Below are 18,359 nucleotides of genomic sequence, written 5' to 3'. Positions count from 1 at the left end.
GGACTTAATGGGTAAGATTTAATAGGATAGGAGATTCAGAAAGTGAGAGATTTGGTGTGAAATCTCCAGATTTTTAAAGCGGCAATCAATTACACTGCAAGATCAAACTGGTTTTGCCATGTAAATGATTGCGCTTTCAAAAAAAATGGAGATTTCTCACCAAATTTCTCATCCTATTAAATCTCACCCATTGTATTGTATTTTGCAGTATGTTTGTGCACCACAGCTATCCCTCTTGATAGGGGAACTGAGTTACCAAATGTGTGAGATACCAAAAGATTTGATATAAAGAACAAAATGACAAAGGTTTTTATGGGAAATGTGAAGGGCTTCTATATAATAAAATTGACTGCTGATAAAAATTCGACACACCTAATGTACACTGCCCACGAAAGTTCCTCTCAATAACAAACTGCCTAACCAGAAAAATTCACCCGCCTCACCACAAAGAATGTTGGCATTTGTGCATGTCACACTCACTCTAGATCTCACTCACTCCTCACACATAGGCCCTAGAAGAACCCTTCAAGTATAAGAATATCCTGCATCAATTTCGCTCTGCTCTCGCTTCACCCGGCACGCTTTATAGTTCCAAATTGTAGTCCATGCGGAACGTAAAACATGACAAAGTCCGAAGAATGAAAAAAGAAAAAAAAAATCTTGAAAAATGCATGTCGACCATTGACATGTTGATAGTTTGCTTATGTCGACCTAGTGCATGTTACCCAGGAACTTGTTCGTGAAAAACAAACCCTTTTTGTAATTCTATAGGAATTTTGAATAGTAAATAATTGTATTTACTATAAAATGAAAGAAATATTCTGTACTGTATATGGTATAAATTAAAGGTTTAACAAGGCCTAATACTTTAACACTTCAGCTTGAGTAATGTGATATTGGGCCTTATTCTAGTTCACTCTTTATGACAAATAATTTGGGTGAGTTATTTTGTTTCTGTGCAGGGTAAATACTGGCTGCTTTATTTTTACACGGCAATATAGAACTCACTTTGAAGTAAAACCCCACCCAAATCTAATTCTCTCTGCACAAGTTACATCTGCCCCACCTGCAGTGCACATGGTTTTGTCCATCTAAGAAGGATTTTGTCAGAAAGAGTGAACTAGAATAAGGCCCATTGTGCTGGCAAAGGAATTAAATACAGGTGTGATTGAACACCTTTTATCATATTGACTACATCTCTGCAATTAACAGTAATTATACTGACTGCGATTTCTAATTATCCTTTAATTATTTTCAGGGTTTTCAGAAGTTAAGTCAACACAATACCATCTTTTTGATAACTGATCCATTTAGAATGATTAATTAAGGCTTTGTGCCAGTATTCCATTCAGAACATTGATATTTATTCCTTTTTTGTTTGTGCATTTTTTGTCTTTGTAGTAAATACAATTGAATTAATAAATTTGATGCATGGTTTTCTTTAAGCAGACAAGGAAAGAGAAAGAAACGCAAGCCAAAGGGGACCATCTCCTCAAGGGTTTCTAATAAAAAAAATTTTTTATTTCTATGTAGGAGAAGTGTTGGTACCTTGTAAGGCCTGCAGCTATACCCCTCCCCTGGCTTCCCACAAAGCAGGGAGCTGTTAAGTCCAAAACAGGCATCCTAAAAATAACAAATAAAATAAATGAAGAAAAACTCTCTGGAGCATCCATGAAGTGCAGCCTCTCCGAGGGCTCATTTTTCTAAACTGACTTGTGGGAGGGGAAGTAGAGGGGAGGAGCCAATACATCCACTATGAAGAAGTTTTATGTACATATCTCATGCGGAGGACCTCGTCTTCAAAATGTATTGAGATCCCAGTATCCCATATGGATGATAGAAAAATATTATTACCTGTACATAAATAGTTAATGCATATGTAGATGTGTCTCTATACAGCTAGCAATCATGAGCCATACGGCTTGAGACGCCTGGCATAGCTAATTCTTAATGAGATGTAGTGCTCTTTCTTTTCCTAAAACTTAGCATATTATTTGCATTGCAGACCTAGCTAAAAACCAATTGGGGTACTTATGTAGTATCTGGGCGTCCGATTTTGTGATTGTATGCCTTACCTTAAGGCATACGATGCAATGCGATTTTGCATAGGATTCAATGTTAAGAAGGTCCTGTTCATTTCCCCACTATCCAAGTGGGCATAGAGTTGATTTTATATAGCGTGGCGAGCGCAGCGAGCCACCGAGCCCGAAGCGTGGCGAGCGAAGCGCGCCCCGCGAGGGGACGCATATTTCTTAAAAAGTATTCTGTGTCCCCTCGCCACGCTTCGGGCTCGGTGGCTCGCTACGCTCGCCACAGGTTTATATCCAACTCCATGCCCACTTGGATAGTGGGGAAAGGAAAAGGACCCCTTTTTCCCATTGAATTCTATGTTAAAATGGACTCAGACCATTTTAACATTGAATCCTATGGAAAAATCTTGACCATCGCATCGCATACGATTTGGTCGCATGCGATGCGATGCGATTTCTAAATCGGATGCCCAGATACTACATAAGTACCCCAATTGGTACTAGAGGCAAATACATCTAATTACGAAAGGCTCCTTCATTGTAGCTCCTTATATAAAGAATGAGGGTCAATTATATAAAGATGCACAATTTCTGCACATAAAATTGAGAAGTTATCTAACTAATAAGTCGTGTCTCTTGCAGTTGTATCATTTTGTGAATAAGGTGCACACTTTGAGCAAAATAAAAGATTATATTATAACCTTCTGTATAGCGTATTTTCTATGGAGGCCTAGTCCCATTAGGCTTTTACTGCATGTGTCACCCATCCCCTTCTGTGAGGAGAGTCACCATTTATCTTTTGCGGTTGGACATGTTGTATTTATAAACCATGTCATTGTGTCCTGCTCAAAAAGGTGCTCAGTACAGAAATAAAGTAAATATCCATTAGTAATCATGTAATATAGATTTAATAAAAAAAAATTAAAAAAATTGGTTCATTTTTGGCAGAGAAATTGCAGAAATACTTATTATGTGACCATTTATAATAAGTTGAATAAAGCCCCCGTTTTAGCTATGAACTTTGCTAAAACCTACTGTATAACCGATTTCTATTCTTGTTAATGTTATCACCTTAGTTTGGCAGTATATATGATTTTAAAGCCTCTTCTGCACATAAATACAGAGTTTGGAGGCCAAAGTTGCCTTTAAGAAACTGATTCACCAATCCAATGAGATAACATTCTACATTGATGAATTGCACATTGGCAATGAAAAGTAGAGAATGAGAAATAATGCATGGGCATTAATCTAGCGGCTGAAGGACAAACTACGGTTTAGTAAGGCTGTAGATCTCTGCAACACACTGATGGCTGCGTCACCCACTAGTGTTAAACATGGGCATATCAGAGGAACATCGTCTTGTTTTAGGTTGTGGTATCTGTCTGAAAAGCTCATGAAATATTCAATCAGAGGTGCTCCGAATTTAAGAGAAAGAGCGTAAAAATTTAAGGCAGACACAGAACAATGTTTTGTTTGCAAGGTGAGTGGCAGCATATTTGCAGGGTTTAGAAAAAATAAGCATTTATTCTGCTGTATCTACAGTATAGAAAATAATACAGAAAAAAAAACAGCTCTTGACCACAATGAATTCTCCCAGCATTCTCCTCTCTTGGCGGACAATGGTCAACGGTGAATCTAATGGTGGTCATACACTGCTGTCATGTCTCTCATCATTGGGTCTTTCTCTCCATTCCCCATGGTGTGTAACCAAAATAATAATTTGCTCTGCTAGAGTATTATCTTCCCAATAAAAAGATAAACTGGTACATTATCATGAACATTAGTTTAGCCAGCAAAATGTATTCCTACTCTATGGGGTAAATTTACTAAGATGGGAGTTCCATTGAAGATGGGATGTTGCCCATAGCAACCAGTAAGATTCTACTACATATTTAGCACCTTCTAGAAGCTAATAAATAGAATCTAGTTGGTTGCCAATGGTGACATCTTATCTTCAATAGAACTTTCATCTTGGGAAATTTTTCCCTTATGTGCATATACACCACGTGTACCTTAAATGTCTCTTCTTAAGGCTTAGTTCTAGTTATCTCATTGTAATATAATATATATAAATATATATATATATATATATAACACTGATTAAAAATAATACAAGAGAGCATAAATATAGTATAGTAATGGTTGAAATATTAGAACAAATAAACTAGTAAACACTGCGTAACATTTCCTTGCATATTTTTTTTTCCACACATGCCCAATATATGTATATATGGTCCACAATGCTACAGACAAACTCACTTGTTGCAGCAGACGTTTTAACTTTAAAAGCTGTGTTTTAACCGTTGTGCAGTCTTGGACCATGTGGCAGAGAGTCATCTCATCAAGCATCACAGTATTTTCTCGTAAGCCCAACACCTGTGTAGATCGAGGTGACTGTGGGAAAAAGTTGCCATAATTCTTTCTATGATCGGTTGGAGACTCTAGACAAGAAGATCCCCTGAAATACAAGAATACTTATTTTATTAATTTGTGTCCTTTAGGCCTCTTGCCTAAGCCACAAATAATACATTTGCAAAAACTTGCTAGAAAACAGTGTTATAAGGAACTTCCTAAATCAGCTACTGCCTTAATGAACCTCAGAGTCAGTGGAAGATGAGTATACTATGCTCTACATTGTGGTGACATACCTCATTCAGTGATTACTACTTTTAAAGAGGAGGTGTTACCTTTCTACATTTGGGTCCTGTTTATTTGGGCACACCTAATACGACAGGTCTTAAAATTCCGGATGAGAAAGGAATCTCTTTTCTTATATCCATTTTAAAGAAGGTTATACATCCACCTGTTTCTTAGTCTTTAATTTCGATTTGAAAGAATATATTGTGTAAAAACACATGAATCGAAGAACAGACCTCAATATAACGTCTTTTATGGCACGCCCCTGAAGTCTTTCTGACAAAACTTTTTGGTGATATCTTTGGTGATACTCTGTTAGCGCACACCGATAATATTTCTGAGATATATAAATACATATATATAGATATAGATAGATAGATATAATACTTAGTATAAGGCTGGACTACTATAAAAAGAAAAACTTACTACACTAAAATACCATTTTTTTTAATTAAAAATACAATGGGGATACTTTATGATTCAAGCTATAGCTTTATGTGGGTGAGTCAGGTTAGTTTACAAAAGCAAACTCCTTTAATGGACAAAACCATGTGCACTGCAGGTGGGGCTGATGTAACGTGCAGAGAGAGATTAGATTTGGGTTATTGTTATTGTTTTTCTATGCAGGATGAATACTGGCTGCTTTATTTTTACAGTGCAATATAGATTTCAGTTTGAACACATCTCACCCCAGTGTAATGCTGTGTACACACTGTGAGATTCCCTTGCTATTCGACTTAAGATTTGAGTGCAATGCAATCTTTGCTAACTCCATACTATTTACATATAATTCATACTATCTACATTCGATTTGCGCTATATAGTCATTGCTGCCCTGTCTATCTGGATATCGATTTGTGCTGCCACTGGAGCGCGCATCGGGAGTGCAATCTGCATACAATCCCAATGCGATTTTGACTATATAGTCAAAATCCAATGCTGATTGTACTCATGTGTACACACCATAACTCATTTTGCACATGTTACATCAGCCCCACCTGCAGGGCACTATGGTTTTGGTCAAATAAAGAAGGCGTTTGTGTTTTCAAACCAACCTGAATCACCCCCTATATTTTTAACCATGTTCAGCAAACAAATGGGCATAGAAACAAAAAAAAGGAATCAATCTTAAAAGAAGTCTGATACATTGACAATGTGCTGGAAAAGCAATGAGTTTGGTTGGTCACACAAAGCATATGCGGACAATGGATCAACGTGGTCTAGGTGCAGGACGACTTGGTATATATTTTACTATCCATGTGGAAATAGAGTTAGATTATAAAAGTGTGCCAAGGGTATCGACACAGTGACCACGTTGAACTCTGTCAACATAGCAAAAAAAACCTTGAAAAACTAATTTTAACCGTTAACCACACGCCAATAGACCTCCCACTTAAGTCTAACTTTTAATCTGCTATACCAGCAGTCCTCAAACTATTTTGCTCTGGGACCCCATCAGACAATAAAAAGAATTACAGGACCCCAGCATGTTACTGCAGAAGGTCATCACATCACGTGTGTAGTCCGCAGACAGCACATACATGGCAGCATTGTGGAGGCACAAAATGATGGGAGGAGTCTAAACAGACAATTCAACAGATTTTTCAGACTCCTTGAATCACTGACTGAGATAAGAAAAGTCATCAGCCTGATAGTCAGCAACATGGAGACGCGACCCCATGCTGAGAAGGTCGGGGAATCACTTTGGGGTCAGGACCCACAGTTTGAGAACCCCTGTGCTATACCATAACCACAAAGATTGCAGGGTGAACCCATGGATTATTGCAATGATAATTAAATAGTGAAATTGAAAACACTGATAATAGTGGTCGGACAGTTCTCTAGAATAGGATAAAGGCTGTTTAACAGAACAACACTGAGACACTGATGAATGGCTGCTTTTGTAGCATAGTTCCTTTCCACATCAAGGTTTTTCATGATACTTCCACTACATGAAATATTGTAGCTTTTAAACCATATTTTTTTTCACCTCCAAGATTAACTTTCTAGAGAAAGATCAATAGTTAAAACACTAAAGATTAGGCAGTGGCAAGTGGATCTTGTAGATAAAAAAAGACAAAAATATAATAAAAACACTTTACAGTTAAAGTAACTATATTACGTCTACACTCAGTGGCCACTTAATTAAGTACACCTGTAAACATTATTGCTAATGCAAACACCTTTTCAATCAATAATATGGCATAAACACAATACATAAAAGCATGCAGAAGGGTCAGCTTCAATTGCGGTTCAGATCAAACACCAGAATGACGAAGACATGTTGTTAGGTAATTGGCTGACTGTGCCAGACTGCATAGTTTGCATATGGCAGAAACTGTTTCTCTGCTGGAATTTTTATGCACAACAGTCTCTAGAGCAACAGTGGTCAAACCGGTCCTCAAGACCTACCAACGGTCCACGTTTTTCAAATCGCCTAGCTGGTGTGCAGCTGTAGTCATTACAAACAGTCCCATTTTCAAGACATGCTGCATTCATTCCTACTATACTTAGATCCACAGGTTGCCTGAAAAATAAGAACTGTTGGTAGATCTTGAGGACAGGTTTGGCCAACCTTGACCTACTGAGAAAGGTGCACAAAAGAAAAAACCCCGTCAACAGCATTTCTGAGGGTGACAATTCCATGTTACGTCACTCTTCCCCCTACACTAACATGAATGCAAGCTTGGGTTTACAATGAAAAGTAATAGTAAAAATAAAAATAATAATGTTAAAGAAAATAGGAAATTCTGGATGCATATTAGCTATATTGAAAAAGACGGTTCTGTTTGTGTGTGTGTGTGTGTGTGTGTGTGTGTGTGTGTGTGTGTGTGTGTGTGTGTCTTTTTTTTTAAGTAAGTTTTATGAAGCAGGCTATTCTCTGCTGATCTAGCTTTTTCAACATGTTTAGTATGGATCAGGTAGGATCCATCTTTTACTCAAACCCAGAAAGGCAGTTATTATCCATTATGTGTATCTCTTTAAAAGTTCAATCTTACCATATAAGTGAATGATGATGTCACAATGGTGCCTGCCAGGGTATAAAAACAACTCTCACGGGGTCCTGCTACTAGGCGCGAGTTGGAGCCAAGCTGACCAATCATCTCCGTACTCTGTCGCATCACTTTACCCGGAAGAGTGAGAACTAGGTATTTAATCAGGAAAATGCCTATTAAAAAAGGTGGCCACAAAGGTAAAACTATTACCCTTCAAGAGGCCAAGAATAACATCCAAATGACTTCAGATGGCCAGAAGAGGCTTGTCCTTTCAAAGATGGGATTCAGCGATGTGCCAAAATGCCTTCAGAAGTTGTCTGCAGAAGTAACAGAGCTAGATCTCAGCCGCAATTTTTTAAAAAAATTGCCTGACTGGATTCAGACCTTTAAAAACCTACGCTGGCTGGATGCGCACAGTAATTGTATAGAGGCCCTTCCATCCTCCATAGGGCAATTGAAATATCTAAAACATCTGAACCTATGCAACAACAAAATTACAGAGATAGGCATACCGGCTGAGATCAGCCAACTGCAAAACATTAGACTGCTGAACCTGGGCCTTAATAAAATCAGCGTTGTACCTAAATCAATAGTGGCCCTCACTGGCATGACTGTACTGGGCCTGTTTGACAATCATTTGAAAGAGGTGCCCCCTGCCATTCTGAAAATAAGCAACCTAGCTGTAAACATCAAAGGAAATCCTCTAACTCCTCCACCCGGTCCCATAGAGGAAGAACAACTGCACCAAAGCACCAAAAGTAAACTCTATCTGGTGCACCAAGAAAATCTGTGCGAGTCCTGTCTAAAGAACTTAGACAAAACTGAAACCAAACTAAAAAATGTCATCAATCTGCACATTCCTGAGAGGAAAACAACTTACAAACATTAAAAAAATAAAAAAGTAAAGCCCCATACACACCATTAAAATCGTATTAATTTTATTCATAACCTGCTAATATACTATGGATGCAAACTGCGTTCATTCGCTTGGCGTTCCGCTGCTGTGAGTATATGCGATTAATTAACCAGGTACGATAATATATATGTTTTTGTATTGTGATCCAAAAGACATTATTAATAGTTTAACTATCATATGATTAAACACAGTTACAGGTATTATCCATTAATACAGACATTTTAGAACTAACAATTAGAGCATTACATTTACAGACAGTATATGTGTGTATGTGAACAATGGAGAAGGTGTGGCTCCAGTCTGGCTGCATGGCAGCGGCCATTTTAAATGATCTAACAATGCACATGGTGGTAGTCATTTTGGATTACATACTTTCATTACGGGTCCTAACATATACCAGTCTACACCATACAAGGTTATCTGCACATTCCAGAGAATCCGAACTTAATTTTATACCATGATGTAAAAGCCCACTACAGTCTAACTAATATATGTAAATACATATGCCCTAGTTCTTATATGAATCCACAAAACACTAGAAAATGCACCACAACAAATTGCACACAATGTGCTGCCTGTTTCCTCAACTATTCAACCCTGACAATATGTATATATCACAAACTTAATCTACCAAAGTATGCATGCCTATTTCACAATCATAAAAGCTACAATTGAGTTCACTTTAATTACAATCATCTAACACAGACATTTACTCCAACCAAGTTAACCAAAGCAAAACCTCCAATTATTCCATAGCGTGTATGGACAGCAATAATCGTGGTCATCGCTGGAGTGAAAGACGCTCAGTGCACACACTGAGCAGATTTCCCACTGCCTGGTGCTGTCAGTGGGGGGGCAGACAGCTTTGCATAGTACAGAGCTATGCAAAGCCATCCACAAAGCCGCTCATCTGCTGGTAATACCAGCAGATGAGCGGCAAGCAGCAACAATGAGGCGGGAGCACTCATCGGTAATGGCTGCCCTTTACACACTCAGACGAGAAAACTGAGCAGCTTTCACATTAAAGTCACCCAGTGTGTATGGGACTTAAAATTTTTATCAACAGGTTATTGTACAATGCCCCCAATACAATCCATAATGCCAAATTCCTACGGTCTGGTACACATTTCAATACCTATCCATTCCAGTGGGTCTTCATCCTGGAGAATTGAGCTCCATTTCTGTCTGGTGTCCTTCAAAAAATAGATTAGCACATACGGGGGTGAGGTATTGTTTAAGAAAGTCACACCACCTGGCTTACCTATTGACCTGCTTAAAGAATGGGTTTCACTAGTTCTTTAGCCACACCCAGCTACTGGTCTGTCCAAACTATGGCCCTGCAGTTGTTGTGAAACTACCTATCATGCCTTACCATAGTTTTACCATGGGAATACTTAAACTTGTAGTTTCACAACAGGTGGAGGGCCAAAGTTTGGACATGCTTGAGCTAGAGTGTATGCATGCTCAATATCTAATATTGGTCATATCATGTGAATACTATGTGGTAGATGATAGCTAATAATAATACGATGATCATTTTGACACAAAACATGAGTAGGTGAGAATGTGTTTTAACCTTAAACTATGTGTAACATTATAACTGCCATTTACAAGCTATATCCTCTTGCTGCTTCCGTACACACTTTACGTAGATATACGAATGCAAATGGCGGCCATGATACTCTAAAGGTGTGTGTAGATGCAATTCAACTTTGACAACACTAGATGAAATAGTAAAAAAGATATTGCTCAGAAGGGCCCTTCTGAGCGATATATTTTACTATCGCGTCTAGTGTGTAAGCTCAATATCTTTAACAATGCGCTCACCCTCACATCGGTAACGATTTTGTAGTCTTCATTCTAGCATCCTGCTCCTTGTAAAATCCTTGCAGTTCCTCCTTCCTGCCTGGGGTGTCACTCTCTGCTGTGGTGTTTGTACAACAGTCTGGTTTGTATCTCAACATTGAGATACAAACCAGACTGTTCATGAAGTACCACAGCAGACAGTGACACCCCAGGCAGGAAGGAGGAACTACAAGGACTTTACAAGGAGCAGGGTGCTAGAATGAGCACTAGATTTTGCATATACAGATGTGCGCATTCTTATTGAATAAATAACAAATTATTAAAAATCTGTGTGGCACTCTTATGTGTGTCATTATTTTATTTTAATGTGTATAAGATGTGTACCTATTTCTATACAACCAAAGGTAGGGGAATAAAGGGAAATTCTTACAGCTGAATTTAATCAATTAGAAATAAAGCATCCGAGGGGAAATAAATAATTACATCTGTGACCTAATCACTAGTGTTTATCGCTCTTCTGTCTAGTAAGAATCAGTTCATCTATCCCGCAGCACCCACAAAGTTACAGCTTACATTTTGAAATAAGATAAGATGTCTTTGTTCTGAAAGCCTTTGGTAACACAAACTTTACCAAAATACAAAAGAGAACTCACATATACATGCACTTTTGTAATGTTTAATATGGCCAATGTCCACAGACCAAGCCTCATATGAAGTATATACAGTATATTTGGTGTTATGAAGCATTAGTACATTTTTCATTTCTAATGTCCATAAATTAACAAGATAGATACACGACTATGGAACCACAAGAACTCATTTGTCTTATAAAAAAAAATATATATATATTAAATAAAAAAAAACACATATGCAGCCAGTAAAAAGGAGCAAATCAACAACGTTCCTGGTATGGTGCCAGATTCCAAGTTGTACACAAACCCAATTATATTGCTGTTAAGCAATTATCAGCTCATGCATCGCACTGCACATGTGCCGCAATGGTCTAGCCATCTTTTAAATTCTGTTTACACTACCATGTTACAAGGCACATATCTCAAACTGGTTCATCAAACTATAACAAATAGTTCAGGGTACTACACAATAGAGTACCATGGGGATGCAAAAGGAGATACAGTATGCATTATAAATGTGCAACCGACAAATCTGCAGTAAGCAGCTGATGCTACCATGAAAACAAGGACCAGAATCTCTAAAGAATGTTTCCATTAAGGTTTGGTAATATTTATGCACAAACAATCTTGTACATACACACTCACCAATCGTTTGCCAGATATCTCTGATTAGCAGACCCGTTTAAATATGCATGCCCACTTGCGATCCTATTCAGTGATATATCGTTCAGTTAGTGAATCACCCATACACATCCAAGTGTAGAAGTCGCCCGCAATCCCACCTTGAGCCACCTGATATCTTCCTGGACGGCAGGATCACATGTGATATATCGTATGTGGTCCTTTATCATACAATAAATTGCATGTGATCTCAGCTAAGCCTGCCCAGGCTTGGATAGAATTTTTGCAGATTGTGCGATGTGCAAAGGATTGTGCATCACATCGAACATGTTGACAATCACATGCGATATGTTTACATGTGATTGATTGCTGCAATCGTAGGAAAAGAGCCCGAAATGCATGTAAATCGCCTATTGTATGGGCACCTGTAGGGTATGCAGCACTAATAGATAAAAGTTTATTCTAAACCCAAAACTAAACCATAAAGATAAAGAAGCGTTGACTTAACAAACCTATACAGAAATTGCAAAGAAACTTGCAAGCTAGTCATGTACAAACCACTGTGCTATGTGCAAGTTTTACTGTAATTGGTTTTGAGTGACTCCCTTTTGTACTCTCCAATAATATCCCTTTTACACCAAAATTCCTGTGTCGAACCCTGGTCTTTGAACACTGGATTTTCCAGGGTCGGACCCAGCTTCATCCCACATATATGCCCCTTTTACACCGCCGCAAAAACCCGGGTCAGAGGAAGTGTAAATGGGTCACGCCGTGTCCCTTTACACGGGACTACTACCCAGGTCCTGACCTGGGTAGAATACGGCTAGGAGATGATGTCATCTCCAAGCACCGCCTCCATCTGCACTGCGGGTAGGCACCGTAGGGGGGAAATGGGGTAAATCCCGGATCCAACCCAGCTTGGATCCTTGTTCCAAATGGATATTTATTGTAAAAGGGGTATTACACAGCGCTTCGACCTGGGTTTGCACCATTTACACTGAACCTGGGTCAGCCCTGCTTTTTCTTGTTTAGAAACTATAGTAAGTTTAGAAATCCTATTACCTTGTGCTGTGAAGCTGCTGGCACTTCACACGCTGTAACACCAGCCGAACCATCGTCCGCTCTCCTGTAAAGCTAAACTGACAGGAAGAGGAAGTACTTCACGGGGCTAGGGGTAAATGCTGCTGCCTCGGGTGTTACATCTCTGCGGTTCACTATGTGCTTGATCCGCGGACAAAGGGACATTTGTGGCAGTAACTCCCCACTCCCCACTCCCACCTGCAGCGGGGTCCCTGCGGCGGATGGGAAGCGCTACTAGTTCCCATCTGCCGCAGGGACCCCGGCGCTGTCTGCCCATCCGCCGCAGGGAACCCGCTGCCTCCCAACCACTGCAGCGCTGCCTCAACCCGTGCTGGCACCATTTACACCGGCCTCTGTCAAGGTCCTAGCCATGTTCAACCCAGGTCAGGACCTGGGTAGCAGTCCCGTGTAAATGGATAGGGTTTGACCCATTTACACCACCACTGACCCGGGTTTTTGTGGCAGTGCAAAGGGGGTATTAGTTTTCAAGTGTAGAGAAACCTTTGAGTCTCAAAAGAAAAAAGAAAAAGTTAAAAATATTTTTACAATGCTACCATGTTAGGACTATTAAGTTTCCTATAAAAACACTTTTTTTATTTAGTTTACAGGGTATTTAAAAAAAAATGTTAAAATAAATTGCAGCCCACAATACTATGTCCTTAATAAATGTTCAGTCAAGTGTACTTTGTTACAATATATTTAGGACTAAAATAAAAATTAAAAATATAAATAATTGGTTAGTAATAAATGCCTACCAGTTCAACCAAAATACAATTATAAATTTACTGCATGCAATAACACTGTTTAACACCTATAATAAAAAGGGATAAATAAATGTATTATCTGTTAACACTTTGGTTTTGTTCTACTCTGAATATCCTACCAGACACACTGCTCAGGTATATCTACTGAAATAAATTCAGGGCTAGCTGTGTCTGTGAGTCTAGTCTAAATGACATCAAAACTGCACAATATAAAATAAATTAAATATCATCAGATCCTGGAAAGGAAGCGGTTAACGTTTAAAACCATTCATACCTTCCATTGTGGTAGTGACCAGGATTGCTCAAGTGGTATTGCTCTTGCCCGTTAAGACGGGGAGGGGACCTTTTCCAAAACGCTTGCGGCTGTTGTCGCAGATTCCGCTCCGTTCTTTCAAATTGACTCATATTTTCACCTTTAACTAGAATTATAAGTGACATTCAGTTTCCTGCCAAAGTTGTGTTAGAAAAAGTTTTTATACACAATAGGTATTGTATCGATAAACGTTAAAAATATTTTTTCTTTTTATTTATATACACATCATAACACATATACACATTCACAGATATGAACAAACAAATAATCTAGAGACCCTGTAACCTACAGATATAATTTCTGCCTTTTTCCCCCCACAACAATCTAATGACAGAATAACAGATCTAACAGCTGCATTTATATTTCTGTTCTAGCTTCTGCATACGATAAAGGGTACCAAGTGGCCTGCATGAAAATAAACACTGCAGCAAAAATACAAAAGTAACCATGTTCTATTCCTTCCTTCCAAGAACACTTTCCTTAGTAAACAAACGCCGTCCCGGACAGAAGACTGCTTTATGCTAACCATGTAGTACAGCTGCAAAAATCCTCATAACAACGCACACCCTGCTTATTGGCTCTTACCATTTTCTACAAACATTTATTTGGCTAACTTTCTCCATCAGCAAAAAAAAAACATGAAAACCCCCAAAAAAGAAAAAGTCTAAGGCCAGGAAAAACGCGGGTCGTTCTGTGCAGAAGTACAGAAAGCAGCCTACCAGCCACAGCAGTGTGAAGTTATAGGGGTATGATTAGCCAAGCTCGTGCTGAGCTTTTCCACCCATATGCCATCAGCTACTTACGCAAACAACGGAGCAGCACAAGGGAAACATTGTGTCATTTTCCTGCCGATTCCTGCACTATTACATACAAGACATTTAAACAAATAGGCCTTCCTTCCTACTGAATTCCCACCCTCTGTGTGGCTGGGAATACGGCCCAGTTTTGTCCCATGACTTGAAAACTCCAGCTCTAGCTAACTACTTGCATAGCGAACGCACTAGATTGGAGTCTTTAAATAGCAGCAACTCCGAAGTCAGACAAACTCGCTGCAGGACGGCCTCTGCAGGCACAGCTTTCACTTTTACCCACAGGATTCCTAGACTGCCTTGCTAGACATTAGTAAGAATGTAAGCAAAAACAAACATGATCCAGCACTGAAGGAGACTAAATACTGCAGGGATCAGCTGCGGCAGGCAATGTACACAACGTACACATTCCCACAGCTATGAAAAGGTTAAAGACGCGCAGCCGGACTGTTCATGTAAAATCCTGCTCTCGGTGTAAAGAACAAGCCTAGGACACTCATTAATTTGCTTCTTTGCTTGCGATGGAGATATAACAAGTGGTTTTGAAAAATTTTATAAAGAAAAGTAGGACTGCATTTATAAGATCACTATGGCATTCTCCAGCTCTTTAAACTTAAATCTCTACTCTAAGTATGAAGTAATATAAGAAATTAATATAATGGTGTACGAATAGGCCATATGGTGAGTTTTTCACTGATATTGTATACAGAAACTGTACAGCACAAGAATTTAAAGATGGATATATAAAAAAAAAAAAAAAATTGAATGGAACTGTATATGTTTTACTTTACTTTTAGATGCAGATACTTGTATCATACAAAGTTATTAAATTACTTTACAGCAGCGAGATTTCGCACAAACATGTTCGCTGCCCCATAGGGTAAGTAAGCACTTCAAGCAAATTCGAGATTCAGTAGGGTGGGCGAAGGGTGCGAGATGCAGCACTGTTGCCCATGTATATCATGGCAACACCCACTTGCATCCCTTGCTGTAGCGGTGTACACTCAATGTGATTCTGACTATGCGATTTCCCTTGAACTCACCAGAGCCCAGAACCATACAATCTGGACTATCTTAACGAGCACAAAGCTCAAATCACCTTTTTGTAGTGTGCATTTGGAAAACTACTTTGGTTCAAACCCAAATACTGTATGCTTTTCAGACCTTTCCTTGAGAAACTACATATATGACATGTTTTGGGCAGGTTCAATTAGTCGCGGAAGCAGGGATGTGCGGTGAGGTAAATGGCTCAAGAGTCCCTGGCAAGTATCAGACCCAGATTTGCACACAATATATGAGCCCAGGGGTACATGCCGGCATTATACACATGTGCAGCAGTATATACTGCTGGAGATTCACTGAGTTTTGATAAGAGATGTGAAGAAAAGGTAGCCAGGTAAGGCACCTGCCATAGACTTTTTACTCCAGAGTTTTGACTATAAAAATTATTAGAATAATAAAAATAAGAATTGTTTTATAAATTATTTGTATTTTTGACATACTTTATCAATTAAAAATGCCAGCATATACGCTAGTATGACAGGAAAGGCTGTGCCTCACCCCACCGCACGCCACTGCGCAGAAGTATCTTACTGATCATGACAGGGAAGGCGGATTCTGCTCACTGCCTATTAAAGGACAAGCAGGATGATCCCACCTTAACCACCTAAAAACACCAAATAGAACGGGTCATCTTAAATGATTACAGTCCATCTATATACTACCATCTTCTAGTGCAGGGGTTCCCAATCTTTTTCTAATCACGGCACCCTAGAGTATGAGAATTTTTCCACGGCACCCCTAGGCCCCAAAAAATATATATCAAATTAAGTAGATTGTGTTTATACCTGCTTCTTAGGCTCAGTTATGTGGTAAAGGGCAGGATTTGGTTCTGATTGTACACATTTTATGATTGGCAGCCACCAGCACTGGTTTTGTCCAGAAATAATTGATCATAAATAATTTGAATTGGTCCTGGACAACCAACCCGAGGCACCCCTGCAAGTGTCCCGAGGCACCACAGGGAGCCTAGGCGCACAGTTTGGGAACCACTGTTCTAGTGCTTTGTCAGACTGAATTAACTGTGAGGTACTGAATCCCTATGGGATGCAAGCAAAAACAAGCAAGATGTGTAATATTAATGTCAAGGTTTCAAAAAAATCGACCTGTGTGGTTGTGATATATTACCCAACCTTATTTCAACAAGGATGACAAAAAAAGTAGAATACATCTTTTGGTTTGTTTAAACGAACTAATTCGCTTCTGTACGTTTTTACTGAGAAAATGTTGGGGGTATTTATCAAAGCATGTACAGATATGGACAGTGGAGAGAAGTAAAGGAAAACAAATCAGATCCTGTCATTGTTGAAACACAGCATGTAAAATGAGAGTTAGAAACGGATTGGTCAGTGATTTGTATCTCTCTCCATGCTTTATACCCCCTCCAGCCCCTATTCTAAAAGCACCACTTAGGTGTCAATGAATATTAAAACATTACATTAAAACACCAACTGCAACTTAAGTTTATTTAACCCTTTAGCTCCCCAAAAGGTATTAATGGGCTATTGGGCTCTGCTAACATTCTGCATATATAGAATAAGATAAATGAGCATGCTTTGTGTTACTGGTATAATAATATACAAACCCAGGTCACATGTGGTGTCCTCTGGCAAATCAACATCCAACATAAGATCATCATCTTCCAAATCACAGGAGTCAAGATTATTAAGGATGTCCTGTAAAGAAATAAAACAGGAGAATAAAAAAAAAAAAAAAATAGGCCTGAGCAGTCATTTGCATGGTACAGTATAATTTGCAAAGTTCTTTAATGCTTGGGTTAGCAAAGAGGAATAAAGACCATTGATGGTGCATATCTAAAAGATATAGGTTGTGTATCCCTTATCCGGATATCCTAAAACTGAAATATTCAGAAAACCGTAGATTTTCAGAGTATTTCTTTTTTTTTTTCCTCCCACGCACCTCAATACTTACCCCGTCCACCCAGCGGCCATAGGATTCTTCTTCAGTGGCATTCCCAGTTCCAAGGATGCATTGCACGAGTGTGTCGGTGACCAGGGAATCCGTTGAAGAGGAATCCGATGGCCGACGTGGATGTCGGGGGACCGCCAGAGGAACAAGGTGAGTATGTAAAAAAAAATATATATTCCGAAATCCGGAATAATCCCTTATCCAAAATGTTCATGGTTCTGAGCATTTCGGATAAGGGATACTCAACCTGTATTTGAAATATATATATACACTTTTCTATTAGCTGAAGAATGGCAAACCTTTCCATTTGTGGTCTACAAATGAAATGATGTGCAGAATAAGCATTAACAAAAGAATGGAGTGAAACATCCGCTTTTAGCGGTACAGATTTACTGACCAATTTGCTGTTACTGCACAGGAGATCTCACGGATTACAAATGAACAGCCAGATGTGGATTTGCTAGACTGGCGTTTGATTTGTAGCTAATAAAACAAATGGCTCTCGGCAGCCATTTTGTGTACACTTAAGTAACATGTTTAGCAGCTGCTGGTGCAGCTCGTCAGGATCTATTTGAAGTGAATCACTCCAAAGTACACACAGCGCTGCAACTCATTAAGGAGATAATTCAACTAGTCTGCTCAGCAATCGGTTCTGACTTTGTACAATAGTCACTTCTATGCACCCAAGGTTCTATATAATGGAACAAGGCAGGCAATTGTCTTTTCACTTCCAAGGAAAAAGATACAATGGTTGGGAGAGAAATTGG

The 18,359-nt window shown here is 39.0% G+C and overlaps 1 protein-coding gene and 1 pseudogene across 7 annotated transcripts in view; one reads left to right on the top strand and one right to left on the bottom strand.

Annotated features, from left to right (window-relative positions):
• CCSER2 (coiled-coil serine rich protein 2) overlaps positions 1-18,359 on the bottom strand; it is a 133,870-nt gene that overhangs the window by 61,319 nt on the left and 54,192 nt on the right. For all 7 annotated transcript variants that reach the window (XM_083146336.1, XM_083146335.1, XM_083146330.1 and 4 more), the window contains exons 4-6: positions 17,249-17,339; positions 13,757-13,901; positions 4,290-4,488 (exon numbers count right to left, since the gene is read on the bottom strand). In XM_083146336.1, coding sequence (XP_083002462.1) covers positions 4,290-4,488; positions 13,757-13,901; positions 17,249-17,339 — 435 coding nt within the window. The remainder of the gene's footprint in view (positions 1-4,289; positions 4,489-13,756; positions 13,902-17,248; positions 17,340-18,359) is intronic.
• On the top strand, positions 7,708-8,569 carry LOC146007747 (leucine-rich repeat-containing protein 18 pseudogene; annotated as a pseudogene).

The sequence above is a fragment of the Crinia signifera genome, chromosome 6 (genome assembly GCF_055691185.1).
Source record: "Crinia signifera chromosome 6, ASM5569118v1, whole genome shotgun sequence".
Lineage (NCBI taxonomy): Eukaryota > Metazoa > Chordata > Amphibia > Anura > Myobatrachidae > Crinia > Crinia signifera.
The sequence above is the reverse complement of the archived record's forward strand: the minus strand, read 5'-3'. Positions and strand labels throughout refer to the sequence as shown.